Here is a 23,148-nt window from a genome sequence, read left to right on the forward strand (position 1 = left end):
CTATGTAATTTACATTTCCTAATTGAATATTCTGCTCGTCACCATTGTTGAGATGCATAGACTGAATCTTGACCTGTGTGCCTAAAAGAAAGATTTTTTTTTTTTTTAGAAAACAACTTTTAAGATATCCTTTTATATTATATCTAAAATTCTGGATTTTTATGCAGAATCACAGTTATGCTGTAACCAACAACATAAATCAGAAACATAAAGTTCAAATGATGATTGTCATAATATAACCAACACCATCAGATCACTTTTTTTCTTTGTTCATCTGACAGTTATAACTCAAATACAGCAGCCAAACAAAATCTACAGTTAATAATATAAGGGTCAAGAGCCCAACTAAAGCAAACACTTATCGCCATAGCGGTGGCTTACAATTTGTGATTTTCTCCTTCAGTGATTCTGCTTGTTAACATCAGGTGTCTTCAATAATGGTCAATCATCACTCAATCAATCACTTAATTATCTCATTAACTTTAACACTATTGAGTGTTAATTTAACACTCATTTTAACACTTTAACACTCTTGAGTCTGGAGCCAAATGAACTCTTAGGAAAGTTAATTTAACACTGAAGTTTTTGCTGTGTGAGTTCATGGGTGGAATAAAAATATGGCAGGACTTTTACTTTCTGACCCCTGGACTTTCCACCTCTGCTTGATGGTAGGGACTTGAGACTTGACTTACTCCCATCTCTGGCGTGAGCAACCTTCTGAAACCTAAAATGAAAAATGAGACAGCCTACGGTTTCATGGATTTAACGGACACATGAAATAAGTACACAAGACCGAAAATTCATATGAAGTGTGCCATTTGGGGACAGGGCCTATGATCGTGAACCACAATAGCACTGATGATGTTGTAGGAATAGTGCGCTCTGGTGGGTCTGGATTATTCGGGAAAGTGAAAGTAAGTGGTGTTGGGCTCACGTAACTCTCTCATTAGAATAAAACTGTTTCAACATTTGCGATGTATTTGGATGCTAAACTATTCTTTATTATAGGCTTTGTAGTTCACTCACGTTCCAATATGTGTGTGTGTGTGTGTGCGTGTGAGAGAGAAAGAGAGAGGCGCGGGCGCGATCGAACTTTGTGTGTGTGTGTGTGTGTGTGTGTGTGCGTGAGTGAGAGAGAGAGATGCGCGGGCGCGATCGAACTGTGTGTGTGTGTGTGTGTGTGTGTGTGAGAGAGAGAGAGAGAGAGAGAGAGAGAGACGCGGGCGCGATCGAACTGTGTATGTGTGTGTGTGTGTGTGTGTGTGTGAGAGAGAGAGAGGCGCGGGCGTATGGAGTCAAAATAGGGCCATATATATCTGCAAAATAAAACAATGTTTCGCAAAAAAAAAAAATGTTTTGCAAAAAAAAAAAAATGTTTTGCAAATAAAAATAGAGTATTGAGAAAAAAATGCTTTTTTGCAAGTAAAAAAAATAATTGCAAAAGAAAAGTTAACCACTGGGGGAAAAAATAAAGTTTAGCAAAGTTAAACTTCAGCAGCATTGACTTTGCAACACATATTTCCCTTTGCGCCGCTCCTTTAAATCCGCGTTTCAGTCATCCGCGCCTCTGCGGCGCACGCTTTCCTTTGCGCTTCCTTTTTCTTTGCGCCTCGCTTTGTGTCTCTGATTTGACGTGGGGGCGGGGTCAAGAGGTTGGGGGGCGGGGTCAAGAGGTTGGGGTGTGTACAAGGGACGAAGGCGCGTCCCTCTCGTTTATGTCATCAGCGCGAGCCCCAGACCGAGTCGATCGATCGAAATGGCGGAGCAGAGACATGCGGGTGATGGATCACAGGTATGTATTATTGATAGCTTTCTTCAAGTTCGCTAGATAGACCGATAACTATATTTAAGTAAGTTAGAGATCAATTAATGCGGTTAATGTGGCGATTAGCTAATCGTCGGCGGCTGTACATTTCTCTCAATATGCACACCTTTCACGTTGTTTTATAATTAATAAATTATTATTATTATTATTATCCACGCCCTAGTTGTATTATGGACTATAAACGATGCCAAAGGTGTCTCTCAAAATATACTGTAAATTGAAAACAAATAATACAAAACAAATGCCTTGTATGTGCAAACATAATTTGAAATAAACCTCTTTCTGATTCCGAACAAGTGGATTTATATACAGTAGGTCACATCCCTATAGACTATGTTTAAATGCTGTGATGTTGTTTATATGATACATTGTTACTGCACTTATTCTAGATCAGTTGTGTGAAACTCAATTCCTGGAGGGCCACAGCTCTGCACAGTTTAGCTCAAACCAGCTCCAACCCACACCTGTTTGGAGGTTTCTAGTAATCCTGAAGATCTTGATTAGCTGAATCAGATGTGTTTGATTAGGGTTTGAGCTAAACTGTGCAGAGCTGTGGCCCTCCAGGAACTGAGTTTAAAACCCCTGTTTCAGATAATCCTATATGATGTTGTCATGACCTATTTAACAGAGAGAATATTCAGATGTCTGTACAGCTGCACAGAATTTAATAGGTCTTCTGACCCAAAGCCTTGGTCAGATTCAGTCAGGTCAGGGTCAGCAGCAGCAGCCACAACAACGACAGCAGCGTCCTGCTATTTCTCAGCCTCGAATAGAGCAGGATATGGCCAGGTTGCCGCATCCACATCTAATTATCTTAACAATTGTCTTTTGAATGTTTACTATTATAATTAACATTGTTTTATTATTTGTAGATCTTTTCCTGGTATGTTTAAAAAAGCAAAGAAGAAAACTCCAAATCCACAAATACATGTGAAAGCCACACCTTGGAAACCATTTGCTGTTTCCATATATTTAATGAGCAGCATCACTGACACCTCACCCACACCTTCTGAAGAGCTTGAACTACTCCAGGCCGGACTAGGAAAACGGGTGATTACAATTTCATCCAATGTGAACCATTCGGATGTAAGTTCATTTTATAGTACAATCTAATTTGTTAGTTTGTGCCATCTGATTTTAGAGCAGGATTTTTTCTATATCACCCTGCGAATAATATATAATTAACTGCTTCAAAGTAATATTCCACTTTCAAAACATGCAGAGTTGAATGAACATAATTTGCTTAAACATAGTAAAATGTGAATGTGAATTAGTATGTATAAAAATGACAAACAAATGCACATAAAATTTTCAATGTGATAAAGATTTAGTTTTTACTTTGTATGGTTGTTTGAGAACCCTTGTTCTGTTTCATGTTTATTTCAGTTATGCAAGCTCCTTGAAGCTGAATTTCCAAAGATGAAGTCACTTACTGGAGGGTGGTTACTTTATAAGGCACCAGGTATGCTGTACTGTCAACCAGAACAGACACAAACATGAATATCTGAGTAGAGTATACTGCAGTGCAAGTAATTTCCATAGGTAGTTATTAATTGAACATTTCCCCTGGCATTCTAACCTTAAATCCCAGGCTACATCCTTTTTTAATAATAGTACACAGGGAAGTGTTAATAGAATATGGGAAGCATTGTTTTTTGACATCGTTTTTAGCTACAGTATAAAGCCCAATTATATAGTAAAGACCTTTTATTGCTGGATTTGTTAATGTGTTTTTAAATTGTCAGGAGGGAATGGAAGAAGAAAGCTTACTGTTGTCCCTCCAGACTCCGAGGGTTATACAGGAAGCCTTCTCAAAATGGCTACCACCACTGGAAGAACAGCACTGTATATGGTCCCTCTTCAAGATGAGTTGTGTCTTGATCCACTGCCATTCTCAGAAGAAGAGTTTGCTAAGATGCAAAAGGTTGAGTGTCGTACTTGTAAAACCACAATGCCACTACCAGTTTTGTACTTGCATGTTAAATCTTGTGGTGGCTGCACACAGTCAGCTAATGATGAGGTATGTTGTTTACACAATGACATTTTTTTGTAGAATTTATTATAACATTTTTCAGTTAAGTTTTCTTTTAGGCAGAATATATATCTCGTTTTGTCATTTCAGACTACTGAAGATGATGATGAAGATGTAAAAGTAGTTGGTGAGATTACCAGAGCAGTTACCCCTACAGCCCCAGCTTCAACACCTACACCCACCACTTCAATACAAACTTGGTCTCCTACACCCACCACAAGTTTTGAGGTGAGCTAAATGAAAATGCTGTGTTTTTAATATTCAAAATATTTGAGAATACATTTGCTTTTAATTTTAATATAAGTGCATAAGGACCAGTGCAGTTAGTAAAATTAATTTGTTAATGTTAAGATTTTATTACTAACGGTCATGGTATTTTCTTTGTAGTGCCTTATTGTCAAGCACTTTTGATTAATTGATAGTAATTATACTGTCTCTCATTGGTACATAAAGACCATTTTGCAAGAGGTAAATAACACTGGTTGAGAAGAATGCCCTATTTTTATAGTTTTAAAACTACACAAATGTTAGAAGTCAATACAATTTACTAAACATTTAGAACTGAATCAGAATGTTTTTTGTAAAGTTAAAAAAACTGAAACAGCGAGTGCTTGTTTAGATCTTGCAAAATACTTGGTGACCAAAGTATTAAAAGTGACCAATTAAACAAATTACTTGATTGGAGTTTGGAAATAACCAATTGTGTTTTAATTGGGATTTTATTGTATAATACTTAATCAGTTGTCCTTTTGCCATTTATAGGATGAGGGTCAGTGTCCCATTTGTTTAGACACATTTTCACAGACAGAGTTGCCCATGCATGCAAGTGTTTGTGGAGATAGGTAATTTTTAATGATATGAAAAGTTATTTCTTTTACAGACATTTAATAAGGTTATGTATTAAAAACATGTTTTGAGTATTATAAGTGTTATGACATGTTGTAAATGAAGTTTTATGTAACAAAGTTCGAGAGGAGCATGTTCAGGTAATCATCCAATCAGCACAAGAAGAAGCCAGTATAAATAAAGCCTTCCCTTACCTCCTGTCTCATGACTAATTTCTCAGCATCTGACTCCGCCTCCGTGCAGTCATGTCCGAGTTAGAGCTCTTCCCCTCCGACGATGAATCCTTCATCACGGAGTCATCTCCACCGCAAAACGCAGATCCAGCGACCCTTCCTTCTCCAGCAGCCAACGACAACATTGAGCCTCCATCCTTAACCAGGGGACGTCGGCCCTCCAGATCCTCTCCGCATACTCCAAGACGCCGAAGACTCCCCTCACCACCGCCAGCGAGGAACTCATCATCTTCATCATCGTCTTCCTCCGCGCCTTCCCACCTTCCAGCTCCCCCTAACATCCCTCCCATAGGGAAGTGGATAGTTAAGGGGCTAAGACAAGCCCTAATTAATTCTGATGCAAATTTCTCCCGCAGGATGAAAAAAGCAGAATTATTTAATTTATATGTCACCTTACAATCTTCTCACCTTTCTGTTTCAGCTCCAATTCCTTCGGCTCGAACGAGCAAGGCTCGCCGGGCCCCGATCGCTCGTCCCGCAGTACCTCCTTCCTCACTTGCAGCGCTGGGCTCCGCCCCCGCACCACGGCGTCACAGACCTTCCGCTAGCCTGGGCCGCGCCCCGGAACCAGTCATGGATGGGCGCCAATCTCCTCCAGGTCAACTCCCCTCCTCAGCCCCTCCCATTGTGGTACCTCAGACTCTAGATCCCGGCAGTTCCACTTTCTTACACGATCCCCAAACGTTTTTCTTCCCTTCTACTTCTTTCAGTTTTCCTCCTTCCCAAGCGTCAGGTGCTCAGCCTAACGTGAGGATGCCTCCGTTAGCCGGTCAAACTCCGGCGCATTTCTTTCCCCTTCCCTTTCCACACTATGCTCTTCCTATTCCTCCTCCTCCACCTAACCCGGGGGCCGATCTCTGCGTGAGGATGCCTCCGCAAACGGCCACAGCCCCGATTTCCCATCCCTTTAACCCTCTCCAAGTGAGTTCTCCCTTCTCTCTCTTCTCAGCCACTCCTCAACCAGCCCCTCCGAATGCAGTAGCAACTGAACCTCCTCCAGTGATGAACAACATCAGAGCTCAAATCCTAGCAGGTGCAGATGTTGATTTGGGCTCTCTCCTGTCCTTGTTTCCCCCAGCTGAGTCCAATCGCCAAGTAGACTGCGGCGACATTTCAGTCACTCTTAAAAATAACTCACAGGTTACATCACGTTCATTGTCACTAGCCGAATTCTGTATCGCCTTCAGCCGCTATACAGAAATCATATGCTCGTCTTTTCCCCATAGACGGCGCGAGCTGAACGACTATCTGTCTATCATAGCGGAGCTCGCGTTGTCTTACGGGGGTAGTCATTTTTATACGTACCACAAGCTGTTTTCCGCAAAATGCGCCGTCCGCGTTTCCCAGTGGAATCAGTGTCCCTATTGGGGAGCGTTGGACACTGATCTCCATAACCGAGTCTTCCTCGGGTGCAGAAATATCTCTTGCGCAATCTGCAGATCCACAATCCATGCCACCACGGCATGCCCCCAAATTAATCCATCGATCCCTCCCTGCCCAGAGCAGAATGCCATAAAATCCACAAGTTACGTTCCGCGTCACGCAAGATAAGATTTTTCAATCAGAGCACCATACTCGGCACACGATAGACAAGTTTGTAGGAACTTCAATGAAGGGAGATGCCCAAGACAACGCTGTCATTTTCTCCACGTCTGCGATTACTGTGGCGGCGCACACGCCCGCGTGATATGCCCAGTCAAAAAATCTGTCAATAAAAACGCAAAAAACTATCTCTCGACTCCTGTGAATGTTTTCCGTCTAGCCGAAGAATTATCACACCACCCAGATGCCAACTTCACAAATTATTTACTGACAGGTCTCATTCAAGGCTTTAAACCCGGTGTAGAAAGCCATCCAACGCAAAATGTTATCTGCGCTAACCTTCAGTCCCCCTTAGCAGAGCCTGGAGTAGTAAATAAGCTAATTAAAAAAGAAATTGAATCCGGTTTCATGATGGGTCCATTCGAGGCCCCCCCGTTCGACAAATTTCGCATCAGCCCCATAGGCGTGGCTACCAGGAAATTCTCGGGAAAAAAGCGGTTGATAATCGACCTTTCAGCCCCCCATAATTCTCCATATCCGAGCATCAATAGTCTCATCCCTCTCGAAGAGTATTCTCTCAACTATCATGATATCGAACAAGCCATAACCATGATTAAAATAGCTGGACGAGGTGCATGGCTTGCAAAAGTAGATATCTCCTCTGCCTTTAAAGTAATGCCAATACACCCCGATTCATGGCACTTATTCGGTGTAAACTGGCAGAAAAAGTATTATTTCGCCATGCGCTTAACTTTCGGCTGCAAAAGCAGCCCAAAAATCTTTGACACTCTCTCTGAAGCCATATGTTGGATCCTTTCCAATAATTATGCAATTCCTCATCTTCTCCATCTGCTCGACGATTTCCTAATAATTTCACCTCTAGACACCTTCCCCGAGGCTCAACTCCTCATAGTGAAAAAAGTTTTCGCCGAGCTGGGGATTCCGTTAGCCCAGGAGAAAACATCGGGTCCCACTACATCCATCGAGTTCTTAGGCATCAATCTGGACTCAGCAAAATTCCAGGCCGCACTGCCTAAGGAAAAAATCAATCGCATCATCTTAATCGCATCCAATTTTACAGACAGCACAGATTGTTCAAAACGCGAACTTCTCTCGCTGCTAGGCCACCTAAATTATGCGATGCGCATTATTCCACAGGGCCGACCCTTTATCGCGCATCTCCTAGCCCTCTCTTCATCTGTTCATGCGCTGGAAGATCGGATCATCCTTTCCGGCGAGTCAAAAAACGAGCTAAAATTATGGATTAATTTCCTCAATCAGTGGAACGGCTTAACTTTTTTTTACGACGACTTTATCTCTCTCCCCCTCGATATCAAACTGTTCACAGACGCAGCTCCCTCGATCGGCTTCGGCGGCTATTATCAAGGACGCTGGTTCGTGTCTCCCTGGCCCTCTCAGCTCCTGGACACACCCCAGTCTTCAGCCTCCTCTGCCCTTTTCGAGCTCTACCCAATCGTCGTCGCAGCTTCCCTATGGGGGAAAGAATGGTCAACCAAAAGCATCCAAATCGATTGCGACAACGAAGCAACCGTACACTGTATCAACAAAGGTCGTTCTCGCTCACCTGCGCTTATGCCACTCCTCAGACGCCTCATATGGATCTCCGCATGCGACCAGTTCTTAATAACTGCTAATCACGTCCCAGGGGCTCAAAATCAAATCGCTGACTCTCTCTCCCGTTTCTCTTTTCAGAAATTCAGGATGCTGGCACCAGAAGCAGACCCCACTCCAACTCCAGTACCTCCTTATTTTCAGCTGATCTTCCCATAAACCATCCGCTAAAATCCCTCCTGGACACGTCCATCGAATCCATGCTCCAAGCCGTTTCTCCCAAAACTCTGCAAACTTATTACACCGCATGGAAATCATTCAAATCATTCCACCTCTCTCACAACCTGTCGTTTCCCGAATTTTCTCTTTTAACAGTTACTTCATTCATTTCTCATCTTCATAGTATTAAAGGTCTCCAAGCCGGATCCATTAAAAGCTATCTAAGCGGCATTCAATTCTTCCATAAATTAATCCACGGTAAACCTACACCCGCAATAAATAACTCCCAAACGTCCCTTCTAGTTAAGGGAATCCAAAGATCCCGCCCCACGCGCCCAGATACCAGACAACCAATCACAATCGATATACTCACCAGATGCATCTCATCACTCCGTCTTGGATACCACTCCATCAATACCGCATATACATTAGAAGCTATGTTCATCCTAGCATTCTTCGGTTTCCTCCTTTGTTCCGAACTGACCATCACTTCCTTATTCGACCCAAATATCCATCCCAATATTTCAGACCTTCAGATCGTAGATAATGAAACCATATCATTTTTCATTAAACAAAGCAAAACGGACAGAGACAAAAGAGGTCACTTCGTTTACATTTTCAATCTACAAACTCCCATCCAACCGTACCATTCGCTTTTTAATTACCTGCAGTACAGACTTTCCTCGTCCAAATCCCCACTCGACCCTCTTTTCACTAACGACTCCAATCATCCAGATACGAGATTTTGGTTCCAAAAGCATCTTAAAGCAGTCCTCATCAAATCCGGCGTCACAGCAGAGCATTTCTCTAGCCACTCATTCCGCATCGGAGCAGCTACCACAGCCGCTCAAAAAGGTCTCTCCCAACAACAAATCAAAACCCTCGGTCGCTGGTCATCGAATGCCTTCAAAACCTATATTAGGTCTAGCCGTTTTTTCATCAGAAATGCTCACCAAGCCCTAACTAATTAATGAAATTATAATTATCACCTGCTGCGCCTCATTTCAGTTACATCCGTTTACACCAAACCTTCCGATTACATCTGGGCTCGCCGCTTGCACGCTCGCTTAATATTCATAGGGTACGTTTTTCAATCATATGCAGACTCCCCCATTCGCACGCAGCGATGACTCACCCGTTCGAAGGCTGGGTTCCGCCCCCCTTCCAAAACGCTGGTTGAACCCTCCCGTTCGAATTGCTGTGAGAGTCTGCCCGTCTTAGTCGTCGCCGGACGACCGCTCTCGTGTCACCAGGTGGGCTCCCCATTCGTCGGGATGTGAGGGGTCTTTCCCGTGCCCCAGCCCCCCTTCGAAGCGCCGGTTGAGCCCTCCCGACCGAGTCCAGCGGGCGCCCTCCGTCCAACCTGGCGAGGCTTACCCGTCCGATGCCGTGAGCATATAAGTTCCCGTCGGACGCTGCGAGAGCCCTCCCGGGTGAACGGTTAAACTCGTCCACAAATTCACGCTCGCATAATTCTTGCGTCAGCGAGCTGTCAGTTCAACTGCAGAATGGGCTTATCCGTCCGATGCCGTGACCCGTGAGCATCCAAGTTCCAGTCGGTCGTTGCGAGAGCCTTCCCGGTCGAACAGGCAAGCTAGTTCCTTGGTAAATACATACCCTTCACTTTTTGGGGGGTTAAATTCTACGCTCGCTGTCCTTCGTTTATCCGGCATTTTGGGGAGTACTCTGGGGTCGGGCCGAATTCGGAGCTCGGAGCCCTCCCCCCGGACAGCAAGCCAAATACGCATTATAATATTACATTAGATTTCATTAACATGTAAACTCGTGAAATGTTATAAGTCGTCAATCTAACCATTGGGTATGTACTCAGTATATTACAGACACAGGATTATGAGAGGAGTCCTCCGTGTGGCACATCACTACAGCAAAACCAAGGCCCAGACATGAAATGGTACAGTCTATTTATTACATTTTAACAACCCTGAGACATCAGAATTCTTTACTAATCCTTTTTTCCTGTTTTTATAGTCCAGATGATGTATTGCGTTTGTTGGCAAGTAGGGTAGATGACAGCAAGGATTTCAAGATCTGTGTTTCTCGAAATGACTTCTATCAAAGAGCTATGGTGCAGTGGCAAAGACAAAAGAGAGGAACCCCGGGCAATACTTTGCGTGTAACGTTTTTGGGGGAAGCAGGTGTTGACACAGGTGCCATTCGTAAGGAATTTCTTTCAGGCAAGTCAGGTTCACAATCGCCTTATTAGGTTTTTATATTCATCGTAACAATTTAAAGTTTAGAAAAAAAATAAACAGTTACCACATGTGTCATTATGAGATTTGGTATGTTTTAATGTGCTTATAATTGTACATTTGTTTGTAGATTTGATTGGTGAGATTGAAAAACACCTCTTTGAGCATAGAGGACACCAGAGAGGGAAGAGCCCCATCTACTCCCTAAGTAATCTGGAGAAGGGATTTTTTAGGTTAGTAATATTTTACATTGTAGTAACATGTCAGTTGTAATTTTTGCATACAACTAAATATTACTTTGTATTCTTTCTTTCAGGACTGCTGGAGAAGTGTTTTCTGTTAGTCTCGCTCAGGGTGGGCCTGCCCCCCGTTTCTTGAGGCCGTGGTGCTTTGCTTATCTCTCATCTGGAGACTTGGATGAATCAACTCTCACTATAGATGATGTGGATGATGCTGAACTTTATAATTTGATTAAAAAGGTAGTCATTTTTTTCTCCAAATAAAATCTGATTTCATAAAAGCTATTTCTACGCAAGCACACCATTTGTCACAGTTTACGTGTTTGTGTTTTCAGGTGGAGGAAGAAGAAACTGATCTCTCTGCATGGAATGATCAAATAATTAACTGTGGTTTTACTGGGGCCATTAAACCTGAGAACAAAGAGGCCATAATAAGGTCAGAAAAAGTCTAACTTCTTTACATTTGAAACCTTGCAAACAGTTTTAATTTTGCTGCCTACCAGATATACTGATTAGCCACAACATTGTCTATATTATGCAAGAATTTCCTGGTTCTTTTTTCAGATCAATTGTGCTGCATGCAACTCTACGTTTGGTCCCTTTGTTGAAGCATATCCGAAAAGGTCTTGAAGTCTACAATTTTGTGGACATCCTGGAAAACCATTCAGGACTTTGCCACCAGTTCTTTGTCCCTGATGAGGTGGATGATGATGATGATAAGGTATCAATAACTGGGGAAAAAAATATATGCCAATATCATGTTTTTCATTTTAGAAATGGTTTCATTTTAGGAATATTATATATAGGAAAATTATTATTTGCCAAGTTAAAAAATAATTGTCAAACACTTGTTCCTTACAAAAAATAATAGTAGAAAATGAATTGCTCTTAATACCTCAGTAATGGTTTCCTGTAGTTTATTGGTTAGATAACAGTGCTAGCATAGCCCAAGGGCTTGGGTTCGATATCAGGGATTGCACATACTTAAAACAAATGTTATTATAGGAATAAAGTAGCTTTGGATAAAAGCCAAATGCATATTTGTATATGTACCTGAAAATGGATGGTTGTGTTTTTTCCCCACAGGCTGATGCAGACTTTCATCATGCAGAACATTCTTCCGAAAATGTCGGAGAAGGGATCAGTACGAGAGACTTATGAAACGGCTATAATCAACTTTCTGCAAGACTTTCTCCAAGAAATTGAAAGCTGTGGTATGTATGAACTGACAGTTGATTTAGTATAAATATTTTTAAAAAAACTGCAGATTACACAAATTAATGTTAAAATGTAATTGATCTAATTCAGACAATACCAACCCTAGAGATAACAAGTTCTTTTGCTTGTAGAGGATAACCCTGACGGAGACATCCTGCCCTTAACTGTCCCACGTGTAATGCAATGGCTCACTGGCCAGGGACACAAACCTCTTCTAATGTCAGAACTTAAAGAATTCAAAATTTCTCTTAATTTTGACCATGAGTGTATGCAGAGGATGCCAGAACATAAAATATGCTTCCCAGTTGTAAGTGCCTGTGCCAGAAAAATTACATTTCCCACGGTAAATATGGGTGACTACAGTTCTTTTAAATCAGTCATGTTGCAAGCCATTCAGTTTGACGACGGTTTTAACAGAATTTAAAATGCTACTTAATGTATGGAATTGTACATGTTCAGGAAAAAAACCTTTTATACATTGGTAAATGTTCTTATGGTTTTGAAATTTATTGTGTATGTGTAGAGAACACAACATGTTACATATTGTAAAATTTTATATCTTAATGCATGTGTTAAGAGAACACAAGTTGTTATGCAAGTGTTTTTCTGCTTTAAATATAGCCAATACAGAGAATAAAACAAGCATGCAATGTCAACTTAAGTTTGTTTTTTATTGAATTGAATGTTAATTTGCTTCTAAATGGATCATTTGGTCACTTCAATGATTGATTTAGTGTCAATTTAGAATGAAGCAGCACAAAATTTAAAACTTCTAAATACTTGTCTCTTCCATAGTTTTGAGAGTGTGAGGTTGGGTTAAAAAAAGTTTGAATTTGGGCCTTAAGTTCTTCAGTTAAGGGGCATTCGACTGGAGGAACTACAATTCCTGTCCACGGCTGGTCAGAGATACTGTCTGTGTCCCAGTCAGAGTCGTCGCCTTGTGCAATCTGTTAAAAGTTGGTAATAGTTTATGGGCATTGGGGCAATATCTTGCATGAAAACATTACATACTTTAAAAGACACAAATTCTTAAAATACCTCAGATAGGACTGGAGGAGGAGTGACAGGGTTTTGCAGGAGTCCAATTTCCCACAACTGGTCTGGGCTTCGATTACGCTCTGTGCGGAGAGGATGGTTTTCCACCCGCTGGTAAAGGAGTCGAGGCTGGCCTGGAGACGAGGCAGGAACACAAAGTGACAACAAAAGAGGTGAAGGCTGTTGGTTGGCTCTAGAAATCCTTCCTCTTCAAGGCTGTGCAAAACATCATAATAGATGTTTGTAACTGCCATCCATATGTCACGCCAAAGGCGCTCAATGCTAAAAATGGAAGAGAAAACAGTGTGTAATGTTTAACAAATCATCACTCTTAGAAACACAACACTTTAAAATTCAGGGTCCATGGACCTAAAGATAAGAATTTATTTGATTAAATGTATTAAAAATGATTTACAAATTGATATGCGAGTCAGCTAAAGTTAAAACACCCTAAGGAGTTTGGCTGGTGTGTGCGTGTTGAGTTCTGTGCATGCATCTGTGTGTGTTTTGTGCATGATTGTTTCTTATTTGAGTGTTTTCACGATTCTGATCAGTAGGAAATGCTGCTCTATGTAAAAGCAGTTCGAGTTTGAGTCACTTATAACGTGCATTTGAAAAAGCAACACCAGTCGAACATCATCATCATTATTATTAATATACTTTATTATCATGAAAATACCCGAGAAGGTTTTAAGAATATTGATAAAAAAGATGTCCATATGCATTTCCTATAACTAGTTATGCGTGTTATTGTCTTCCTCTACTGCGCTTATTTTGAGTTTTCGCACGAGAGCGACCTCTAGCTTTCGGGTGCAACAGTATTTTACCTATTTCACCCACAAGCTGTTCATAAATAAATCATGTACAATATAATGTCTGTTAATCGTGACAGCCTTATTTGTACTAACGCCTAGGTAAAGGTTGCAGTTATTCTTAACGTCTCAGGTCAAAGAACATACGGGTCACATGACAACAGAACATGGCGGATGCAGTAACGTATGTCTGAATGCTATTTCCACCACCTATACTATATTGTGCCTTTTTTTGCGGATTACATTTAAAGATTTCAGATGCAAAAAGCCTCTACAGGCCCATCTCCATCAAAAAATGAGATTATGATGTTCAGTGAAAGCTCTCCACACATAAAAATAATTTTACTTCAAAACCCCGCTAAATACCACCCTCTGGCCGGTCTGAAGTATCTGTTATTAATAATATATGAGTCTAATAAGAAGAAGAAGAAAGCTATCAATAATACATACCTGTGATCCATCACCCGCATGTCCAGTCTGCTCCGCCATTTCGATCGATCCACTCGGTCTGGGGCTCGCGCTGATGACATAAACGAGAGGGACGCGCCCCAACCTCTTGACCCCGCCCCCACGTCAAATCAGAGACACAAAGCGAGGCGCAAAGAAAAAGGAAGCGCAAAGGAAAGCGTGCGCTGCAGAGGCGCGGATGACTGAAACATCCGTGTTGCAAAGAATTGTGTTGCAAAGTCAATGCTGCTGAAGTTTAATTTGCTAAACTTTATTTTTTCCCCCAGTGGTTAACTTTTCTTTTGCAATTTTTTTTGCGAAACATTGTTTTATTTTGCATATATATATGGCCCTATTTTGACTCCATAGCACCCTCTCTGGCCTGGGTCACAGCCATTGAGGCCCTGGAGGTTTGAACCTGTGTAACAGAGGGTGTGTGTGTGTGTGTGTGTGTGTGTGTGTGTGTGTGTGTGTGTGTGTGTATGTATGTATGTGCGCGCGAGCGATCGCGAGTGAGCAAGAGTGTGTGTGTGCGCGCGCGATCGAGCAAGAGAGAGAGAGAGTGTGTGTGTGTGCGCGCTCGAGTGAGTGAGCCAGTGTGCGTCACGAAGCTCGATCAGTGCAACTACAAATTTTCATTTTTTTTAAACATTCTTATAGTTTCAACGAAGCTAAGTCCCATTGTCCAGATATGTGGACATCCAATTTAGCAGCATAGTAAATATTTATTGTTACAAAAGTTTGTCAAATGTGCATGCCATTTTAATCATACTATTATGCATAGCTTAACAAGAATCAACAATGAAATGTTATAAAAAATTTTACCTTGTGGACGTTTTGGTCTGGTGTGGCTGCGTGACATGTGACCTGTGTACTCCGCCATCTTTAAACTATTTATGTAAAAAAAATATCTCCTGACGCCACCAGATGGCAGTATAAGTGTCCTCGTTTGTGAAAAACATGTTCCAGTTACACATTATGCTGCACACAACCAAAAATGTGATGTCCACGTATGTGGACACCAGGTCTTAGGAGGTTAAGAAATTAACTTTTGCTATGGTTAAATAAATGATGATCAGTGATAACTTCCAAAGATTTCTGAATTTTGGTGCAATTGTTTTCTCTATATAGTGTTGATATGCAAATACACAAAGTTTCGTCATGCTAGCATCAGGCTTGTGCAAAATTCAGAATTTCCGAATTGGCCTCCATTCAATTCATGAATTGGAATTTGAATTGACTCCGCCCCACAGGAAGTTGAATTTGAATTGGAATGACAGGAAGTGGAATTAAATTCATGGCAATTAAAATAAATTCTACACAGTCACACATAGGGTGACCACCATCAAACAAACCAAGTGTGGGACAAAGTGGGACATGTTACCAACACTAAAACATAACCTGAAACTGTTATATAATGTCCATTTAACTTAATAAAAACATTTGTATTCTGTATTTCAGCTGATAAAAATACTTTGTTATTTAGTCCCTTCCAGACAACACAATTACATCACAATGTAACATAGCATGTCTTTATTTTACTTGCCATTTAAATTCAACATCACTGAGACCAAAGGCAGCAGGCATCATGCAGATCACTATTTCTGAAACAGTTCTGACTAAATCCAACTAAAATAAATAATGAACAAATAAAATATAAAACAACATGAAATTAGTTTATTGACAGCCTTATATATTAAGAATATATTACACCAAACACTTTCATATTTTTAGAAAGGATGTGAATTAAAAAACAACTACAGCAGGCAATAAATTGATAAATTCTCTTAAATAAAAAATTTAATTTACCGAATTATCCATTTGTTTTCTCACAGGGAACACATGGAACGAATCACCGCTCAACATTTTGATTGACAACCTACTAGTGACCATGTTTACTCCTTTCTTTTCAACCATTGGATATGATTTTAAAAACGGCTGTTGTATTTGTACTTCTGACGAAGCGTTGTTAAATATAGGTTAAAAACTACACCGCAAAAAGAATAAATAAAATGCTCTCTTAAAAAGGCAAAAGAACGCATGCACATTTTCTTAATATGATAATTAAAAACAAACAGACTGATAAAAATGCGGGACATTTTCTCAAAATGCGACGTGGGGGTCAAGGGGTGAAAATGCTGTGCGGTACAACACAAAGCGTGACGGGTGGTCACCCTAGTCACACAACAGAAAGAATATGTTGAATCTCACATACATTCAGAGTTAGGAAGGTTACTTTGGAAATGTAATTGCTTACAGTTATAAATTACCCATTATAAATGTGGTTTGGATTATTTTATTTGGATTACTTTATCAATGTAAATCAATTTCCTTTTAATTTGATTAGTAACTAATTAAATTACACATTTTACCTCAGTAATACAACTTAATAAAATTACATTCATTTTGTAATTCAATAACATAATTTCATCACAGTTAACTCACTCCTCAACCCTGCATACATTTTGTTCTAATATATATATATATATATATATATATATATATATATATATATATATATATATATATAAACAAATGTCCACCTAAAATTGTTTTTTTTTCTTCTAAAGATTTACTAAAGTAATTCTGGGAGTCATGTTCTATCATGTTCTGATTAATGTTCTATCATGTTCCACAAAATTACAATTAGAATAAATCAAACTTAAGTATTTGTTCTGTGACTAGAGCTTTTAACATTCATTGCTGGGGGAAAATATTTCCTGTTAATGTAATCTGTACAAGTAGTTCAAACTAATATCATTTATAGAATATGTAATGCAATCATATCTGACATATACTGTAAAGCTTCATTGTTAAACACTTCACTTAAAATATCTATATGAATTTCTTAGAATTTGTTTTGAATTGCAATTCTGCTTCCTTTAATTTAAATTCGAATTGTAATTCTAGATCCCGTTTTTGACATCAATTCAAATTCAAGAATTGAATTGGAATTTCGCAGTCATTCTCAATTCAATTCTGAATTGTGCACAAGCCTGGCTAGCATGTGTGGAAGTATTTAAAACAAGCATGTTACAACTAGCCCCGCGTTAGATTGTGCCCCACTTCTGTAATCAGACTTTAACTCTAAACTTTGTCACCTTTTACCAAATTTATACACAATTTTGTCATTTCATGTTTTCAGTGTATATTGGATGTTACACCAACAACAACAATCAAGCAGTGCAATATCTAATCAATACCAAAGCAATTTTCAGCAATCATTTTCATGGGTCATCACAAAGAAGAAGAATCTTACATTATTTATCAGTGATTTCAAGTCCTCTATTAAATGATTGTGGCAATCAGATGACAGCTGTAATTCAAAAGATCAGACCCACAGAAAGTTCTAAACAAGAAACTGCATGACAGTGTGATGACTGTGGCGCCTCTGTTACCCCTTTTCCACCAAAAAAGAACTGGTTCGGATCTGGTGCTGGTTCAAAGTTGGTTCGGAGTTGGTTCAACTTGCGAACCTTCTCAGAACCGGTTTGTTTTTCCACTGACTAGAGCGCCCAGCGAACGACGACGTTACGTCACTGTGTACGTCGCCATTCGTCTTAGCTAGAAACGCTTGCAAGTACAACATTACTTTGGGATTATCTCTAACTCGTGTACCAAGAAGGCTTTAAAAACAATTGAAATATGTAAGTCTTTTAATCTTTTCCTTTGATATGTAATATTTTCTGATTAGTTATGTACCCCTGTCTTGTGTCTTTTTTTTCTTTCCGTTTATTTGTTCTATATTGTGACTGTTTTCTTCTTTGCTTACATAATGTTTTCAATAAAAAAAAAATTAAAATAAAAAAAAGCTAGAAACGCTTGCGCCAACTTCAAGCATAACAATTACAATGGCGGACTACATCGTGTTTCTGCAAATGTTTCTCCTGGCTTTGCGTCAGAAAAGATGTTTAGAACACATCTAAACCAGCCCCCAGCCCCCTCCGTAAGCATGACGTGGTAAAAGAACGGTTCTCTGGTTCTAGTCCAGCAAAGAGTTGGTGCCGCTTTGGAACCAGTTTTCCTGGCCGAGAACCGATTCTTTGGCTGTCGAAACACAAAGAACTGGTTCGCGAGTAGGCACCGGCTCCGAACCGGCTCTCAAAATGCTTTGGTGGAAAAGGGGTATGTGTCTTCAGTCTCTGAAGTGGCTCCTTATTCACCATCCGCTGATCCTGAGGAATCTGGACTGATGTCAAAATATCGAGAGTCCTATAATAAAACACATGGGGAAGTCACATATGGAGTATGAGACATTACTGCTGTCACATCACAGTGGATCAATTTCAGAAAAAACACAAGCAAAGATATTAGCACATTAATATTACTGCCAGAGATATAAAGGTGATGAGAACATCGGAGCTGTTGTGCTGCACGCGGAGGTGAATGAAATCAGTCGGTCAGGCAGTCGGAGAACCTGATCAAGACCATCGTGAAAAAATCATCATGTGAGGACTACTTCCCACTTACCATTGAGGAAACAAAAGGTTCAGTATATTATTCACATTAATGGTATGATCAGTTGAACTGAATGAACTATTTCTCAATTATTTAAAAATCTTTTCTAGGAGCGATTTAGATTATTTCATGACAATGGCCTGCACTCCAAACAGCAGACCTCCTGTTTGACAACTCCCATGTTCTAACCAATTAAATGATACAATGGCATGTGTAGTCCATTCCATAATAACTGTGTATGTTCCACAAATAATGAGAACAAATAATGTTCATTACAGGATCGAAACAAAACCTGATGGTGATTAAAATAAAAGCAAAATATGCAAGGGGAATTTTAAAGGGGTCATATCATGCGATTTCTTGTTTTCCTTTTTCTTTAGGGTGTTTGGCTGTTTGGGCATGTATAAGATCTGCAGAGTTACAAAGCTCAAAGTCTCAAACCCAAAGAGATATTCTTTGTAAAAGTTAAGGCTCAGCCACGCCTTCCTAAAATGCTTCGTTCAAACACACCCCCATAAATCTACGTCAGTGTGTGGGGGCAGTTTCTTAACACCACCCAAATGTATATGCAAAGAAAGAAGGCGTAACTTTGTTCTTGCTGTATTATTGTTGCTGCCATGTCGTGGAGACGCTGTGTTTTTCGTTGCGAAAGCCAAACTACTTTGTTTGGTCTTCCAAAAGAGGACACAATTATAAAACAGCGGTTAAGCTTTATTTACAACACTGTTCCAGAACAGTACAACCAAAATATTCAACTGTGTGCTGCACATTTTTCAGAGGAATGTTTCCAGAGAGTACAAGGCCGGCTGTGCACAAAGGCTGATTCTAAAAAGTGGGGCAATTCCATCTTTGCAAGTACAGTCTGGCGCTTCTGACTCACAGACACAGCCTGTAAGTATGTTTTCATATTTTAAGAATTGGCTACTGACTATTACATAGCAGTATAGAGTAAGGCTTGTTTGTCGTTTCTACTATCACAACTGCAGACATGGTTTTATATTTACTTTTTTTCATTTGTTGTGTATCTTTGGATTATGTTGTGTTGTAAATAAATCCAAACAATCAAAAAGCCATTCTTTTTTAAGTCTCTCCTCATTGTTTGTGCAAGGTTCCTCATAATGATCGGGCCTCATAATGATAGCACCTGATAGGGCCATTAGGGGAGGGTCTTTGTCTTTCTCAGATGTGAAACACATCAAATTTTCTTGCACAAAACATGTCTTACAAATTTTAAATCATTATATTGTTTTATCTGAATGAGTAGGCTGGATCATTTTCACATAGTTTTGGAACAAATATTCTAGGCTACATGATACAATTTTCAAAATCTTGTGAAGAAATAATTAGTATGGGTTTCATGACATTATTTCAGTGACAATTTTTTTGTTTGTTTTTTCACAAACCACGCATAAATGTAATTATTTCAAAACTACAAACTTTTACATACATGCTGCTGACATATTATTGTAGCAGAGTTTGTGCTGAATACAATGTAATCAGACTTTAGCCATGCAAATGTCACAAGTAACAGAAATAAGCAAAAATGTCAGCGCATGTCAGAACACCTCCAGGACCCAGAAAACCCCTCAGACCCAAGAGGGTTAAAAAAATAAAATAATGTATATATATATATATATATATATATATATACTTACAAAAGCAATATAATGTCTCCAGTTTATAATGTGGATCATTCTTTAGATCAGAGAGAAGTTTTGTGTCTGAATCTCTTAGTTTGTTCCTAGACAGATCCAATTCTCTCAGGTGTGAGGGGTTTGATCTCAGAGCTGAAGTCAGAGCAGCACAACCTTCATCTGTGACTCCACAATCACTCAACCTGTAGAGAACAATGAAGCTGTGTAAACATAACCAGTTTATTAAAGATTGTAAATATGTGTGATGTGATTTAAATGTAGTGACAAGCACTGCAACATACTTTCGCACTACACTGTTTTATAAATAACTGTTTTTGTCTGCCCCAGCATACCAGATAGCTCAGAAAAACTTGATGTTGCAACAGAAACTATGGACTCTCTTTTTCTAGCACTTTAGACATGTATATTTGTTTTGGTTGCTTTGTATGTATGGATTACTTGGGTTGTTAATTTCATGTCAATGGCACCTTTGGAAATATATTTACTGAAAAAAATGGTGATGTGTTCAATACTTATTTCACCCGCTGTATATATATATATATATATATATATATATATATATATATATATATATATATATATACATTTCTATTTTATCTCATTGGTGTTGTGTGGATATAGTGTGATGGTTTGATTTGACGACTTCTACAGACCTAAAAAAAGGTAGAGCACCAGCACAGTTGGCGTATGCAACCTGGTTCACTGAGAAGGGGTACGAGATGCTACATCATGGAGTTGACGCTATGGAAAAAGGCATCAGTGCTATGGAGAATGGAATCCGTGTAATTGGTGTCTGAAGCAAGTGTATCCACACGCCAATATTCATTGGCTGACAGCTCATGAATACACATCATCAACTCTTTTGTCTGAAGGAGACATACAGGAGAGCCTGAGGCATGGCAAAGAGATGCAGCATCTCTTTCCCTCTGTAGTTGATGCTATGGGGAACCAATACTCTTGTTTAACCTTTCTTAACCGTTAACTCAGCAGTGCTTTAACATCAAGCACTGTATTGGATGTATCGGATGATGGGTCGTAATTGTTGCAACACACACCACTTACATCATCAGTAAAGCTTCTGACCCTGATGTAATTGCTTAACCTCTTGTGCCCCAGCAGAAGAGTCGTCGCTTTTTATTTCTGACTGCTTTATGTCTGCCTGAGGTTGTGCCTGAGGGCGTATCCCTGCTTGCATAATACCTCCAAACATTCACATAATCTGCAAAGGGAAAATACGTGCTGAATACGGTTTCTTCCAGGATCTCTCCATCTCTGTGTGATGTTCCAGAAGATTTGCCAGGCTATTGGCATTTCTCACATTTAAAAGTCAGATTTAACCTGGCCGTGGCTTGGGCTATTACATCTGAAAGTTCCCCGTATGCAGGGCTGACGAAATGAAAGGGCTCAACTCTTTCACTTTCCCCGCCCTCTCCAACTACATCCAGCTCCTCAGAGCTAGATGGCGCCAGCAACATGCTCTCTGCTGGATCGGGAGAGGCCAGAGACTGATCAGGGAGATCACTCGAGCCGGCAATCGAGGATTGAGAAAGAAACTGTCTGAAAATTCTCGGCCAGCTCAACCTGTGTGTCACGGGTGGTGTATGCAGAGGAAGACGAGAAGTCGAATTTCCAAGAACAATAAACTTTTACTTATAATAATAAATGCTCAGGTTACAAACAGGCAGAAGATACAAACTGGAAAACAACTCGTAACATTTACAGCGTAACATCTACATCAACATCTACGAGGACCGATAAGGACAGACTGAAAAGAAGCAAACTAAATACAAGCACAAATCAAACATAACAAGGTGAAGACAGGTGACACGGATGGAGATAACGATGAACAGGCTGGTAAGTGAGGGAGTGAGTACAGGTGTGGAGACAAGGAGGATTCTGGGGAGTGTAGTGCAGACTAAGACAGACAGGTGCAGACGAAGACTGTGACACTGTGATCCCCACAATCTAAATCTCCAAGCCATATCGGCAGCAGTGGGACCTGAACCGTGGGGTGCAGACCCTTGTCCCTCATCCCTCAAGAAGAGGACCAAGCATAAGTGGAGCTTTCTCACTATGAATTTGTCACAGTGAATACATCCAGTACCCTTGAGTGCTGAATGCGCATGCTCCACTCCCGATCAACAACGGACAGATCGTGGGTGTCATTTAAAAAGGATATGAAGGCACGCACTTTTTAAAGCATTTGTTACTTGTATTCTACATTATACCGTCTTCGTTATTATTATGGGCTACGAACAAATGGCTCCTGGAGAGAAAAAAAGCTGATGATATGTATTACAGGCACCCTTTTGTACTCACAGGTGCTCCACTTGTGATGTCATGGTCTGTCGTTGGTCAATGAATATTGGTGTGTGGTTACACGTGCTTCAGGCACCAGTTACGGGGCGTTCCCACATTCCCCATAGCATCAACTCTGATGGCGTTCCTCATAGCAATAGCTCCACAACACAGCATAAAAGTTACACTTCGAAATGTGTATTACTAATACATTTCTAATAAAGAATATGTTAACCATGGACAAAAATATATGTGACTATCAGAGAGATGATCTTACTCTAGTTTTTCTAGTTTACATTGAGGATCCTCCAGTCCAGCACAGAGCAGCGTCAAACCAGAATCTCCTAGATTATTCCCAGTCAGATTCAGTTGTTTAAGGTGTGAGGGGTTTGATCTCAGAGCTGAAGCCAGAGCAGCACAACCTTCATCAGTGACTCCACAATCATACAACCTGTAGAGAACAATGACAGTGTGTAAACTGTTTTTTAAATGACTAATTTATTAAAG

At 40.1% G+C, this 23,148-nt stretch overlaps 2 protein-coding genes and 1 long non-coding RNA gene across 3 annotated transcripts in view; 1 reads left to right on the plus strand and 2 right to left on the minus strand.

Annotated features, from left to right (window-relative positions):
• Nucleotides 1–1,654: 1,654 nt before the first annotated feature.
• On the plus strand, nt 1,655–12,592 carry LOC143751594 (uncharacterized). The gene is made up of 14 exons (XM_077244171.1): nt 1,655–1,792; nt 2,698–2,911; nt 3,212–3,287; nt 3,571–3,845; nt 3,948–4,085; nt 4,620–4,699; nt 10,101–10,181; nt 10,259–10,464; nt 10,610–10,712; nt 10,796–10,958; nt 11,054–11,154; nt 11,283–11,439; nt 11,815–11,932; nt 12,068–12,592. Exons 1-14 carry the CDS (start codon nt 1,716–1,718, stop codon nt 12,358–12,360), a joined length of 2,082 nt encoding a protein of 693 aa, XP_077100286.1. The 5' UTR covers nt 1,655–1,715; the 3' UTR covers nt 12,361–12,592.
• LOC143751595 (uncharacterized) lies at nt 12,570–14,311 on the minus strand. Its single transcript, XR_013207273.1, has 3 exons — nt 14,234–14,311; nt 12,975–13,253; nt 12,570–12,883 (listed from the first exon to the last, which is right to left on the minus strand). It is a non-coding gene; the product is annotated as an uncharacterized LOC143751595 (long non-coding RNA).
• A 3,601-nt stretch (nt 14,312–17,912) lies between these two features.
• The window catches only part of LOC143751603 (NACHT, LRR and PYD domains-containing protein 12-like), a 93,309-nt gene continuing 88,073 nt past the window's right edge, over nt 17,913–23,148 (minus strand). The window contains exons 10-11 of the mRNA XM_077244186.1: nt 22,919–23,092; nt 17,913–18,442 (exon numbers count right to left, since the gene is read on the minus strand). Coding sequence (XP_077100301.1) covers nt 18,142–18,442; nt 22,919–23,092 — 475 coding nt within the window. The 3' untranslated portion in view covers nt 17,913–18,141. The remainder of the gene's footprint in view (nt 18,443–22,918; nt 23,093–23,148) is intronic.

This window comes from Siphateles boraxobius, unplaced genomic scaffold (genome assembly GCF_051911475.1).
Source record: "Siphateles boraxobius isolate OS27281-9 unplaced genomic scaffold, OSU_SipBor_1 26, whole genome shotgun sequence".
NCBI classification, from domain to species: Eukaryota; Metazoa; Chordata; class Actinopteri; order Cypriniformes; family Leuciscidae; genus Siphateles; species Siphateles boraxobius.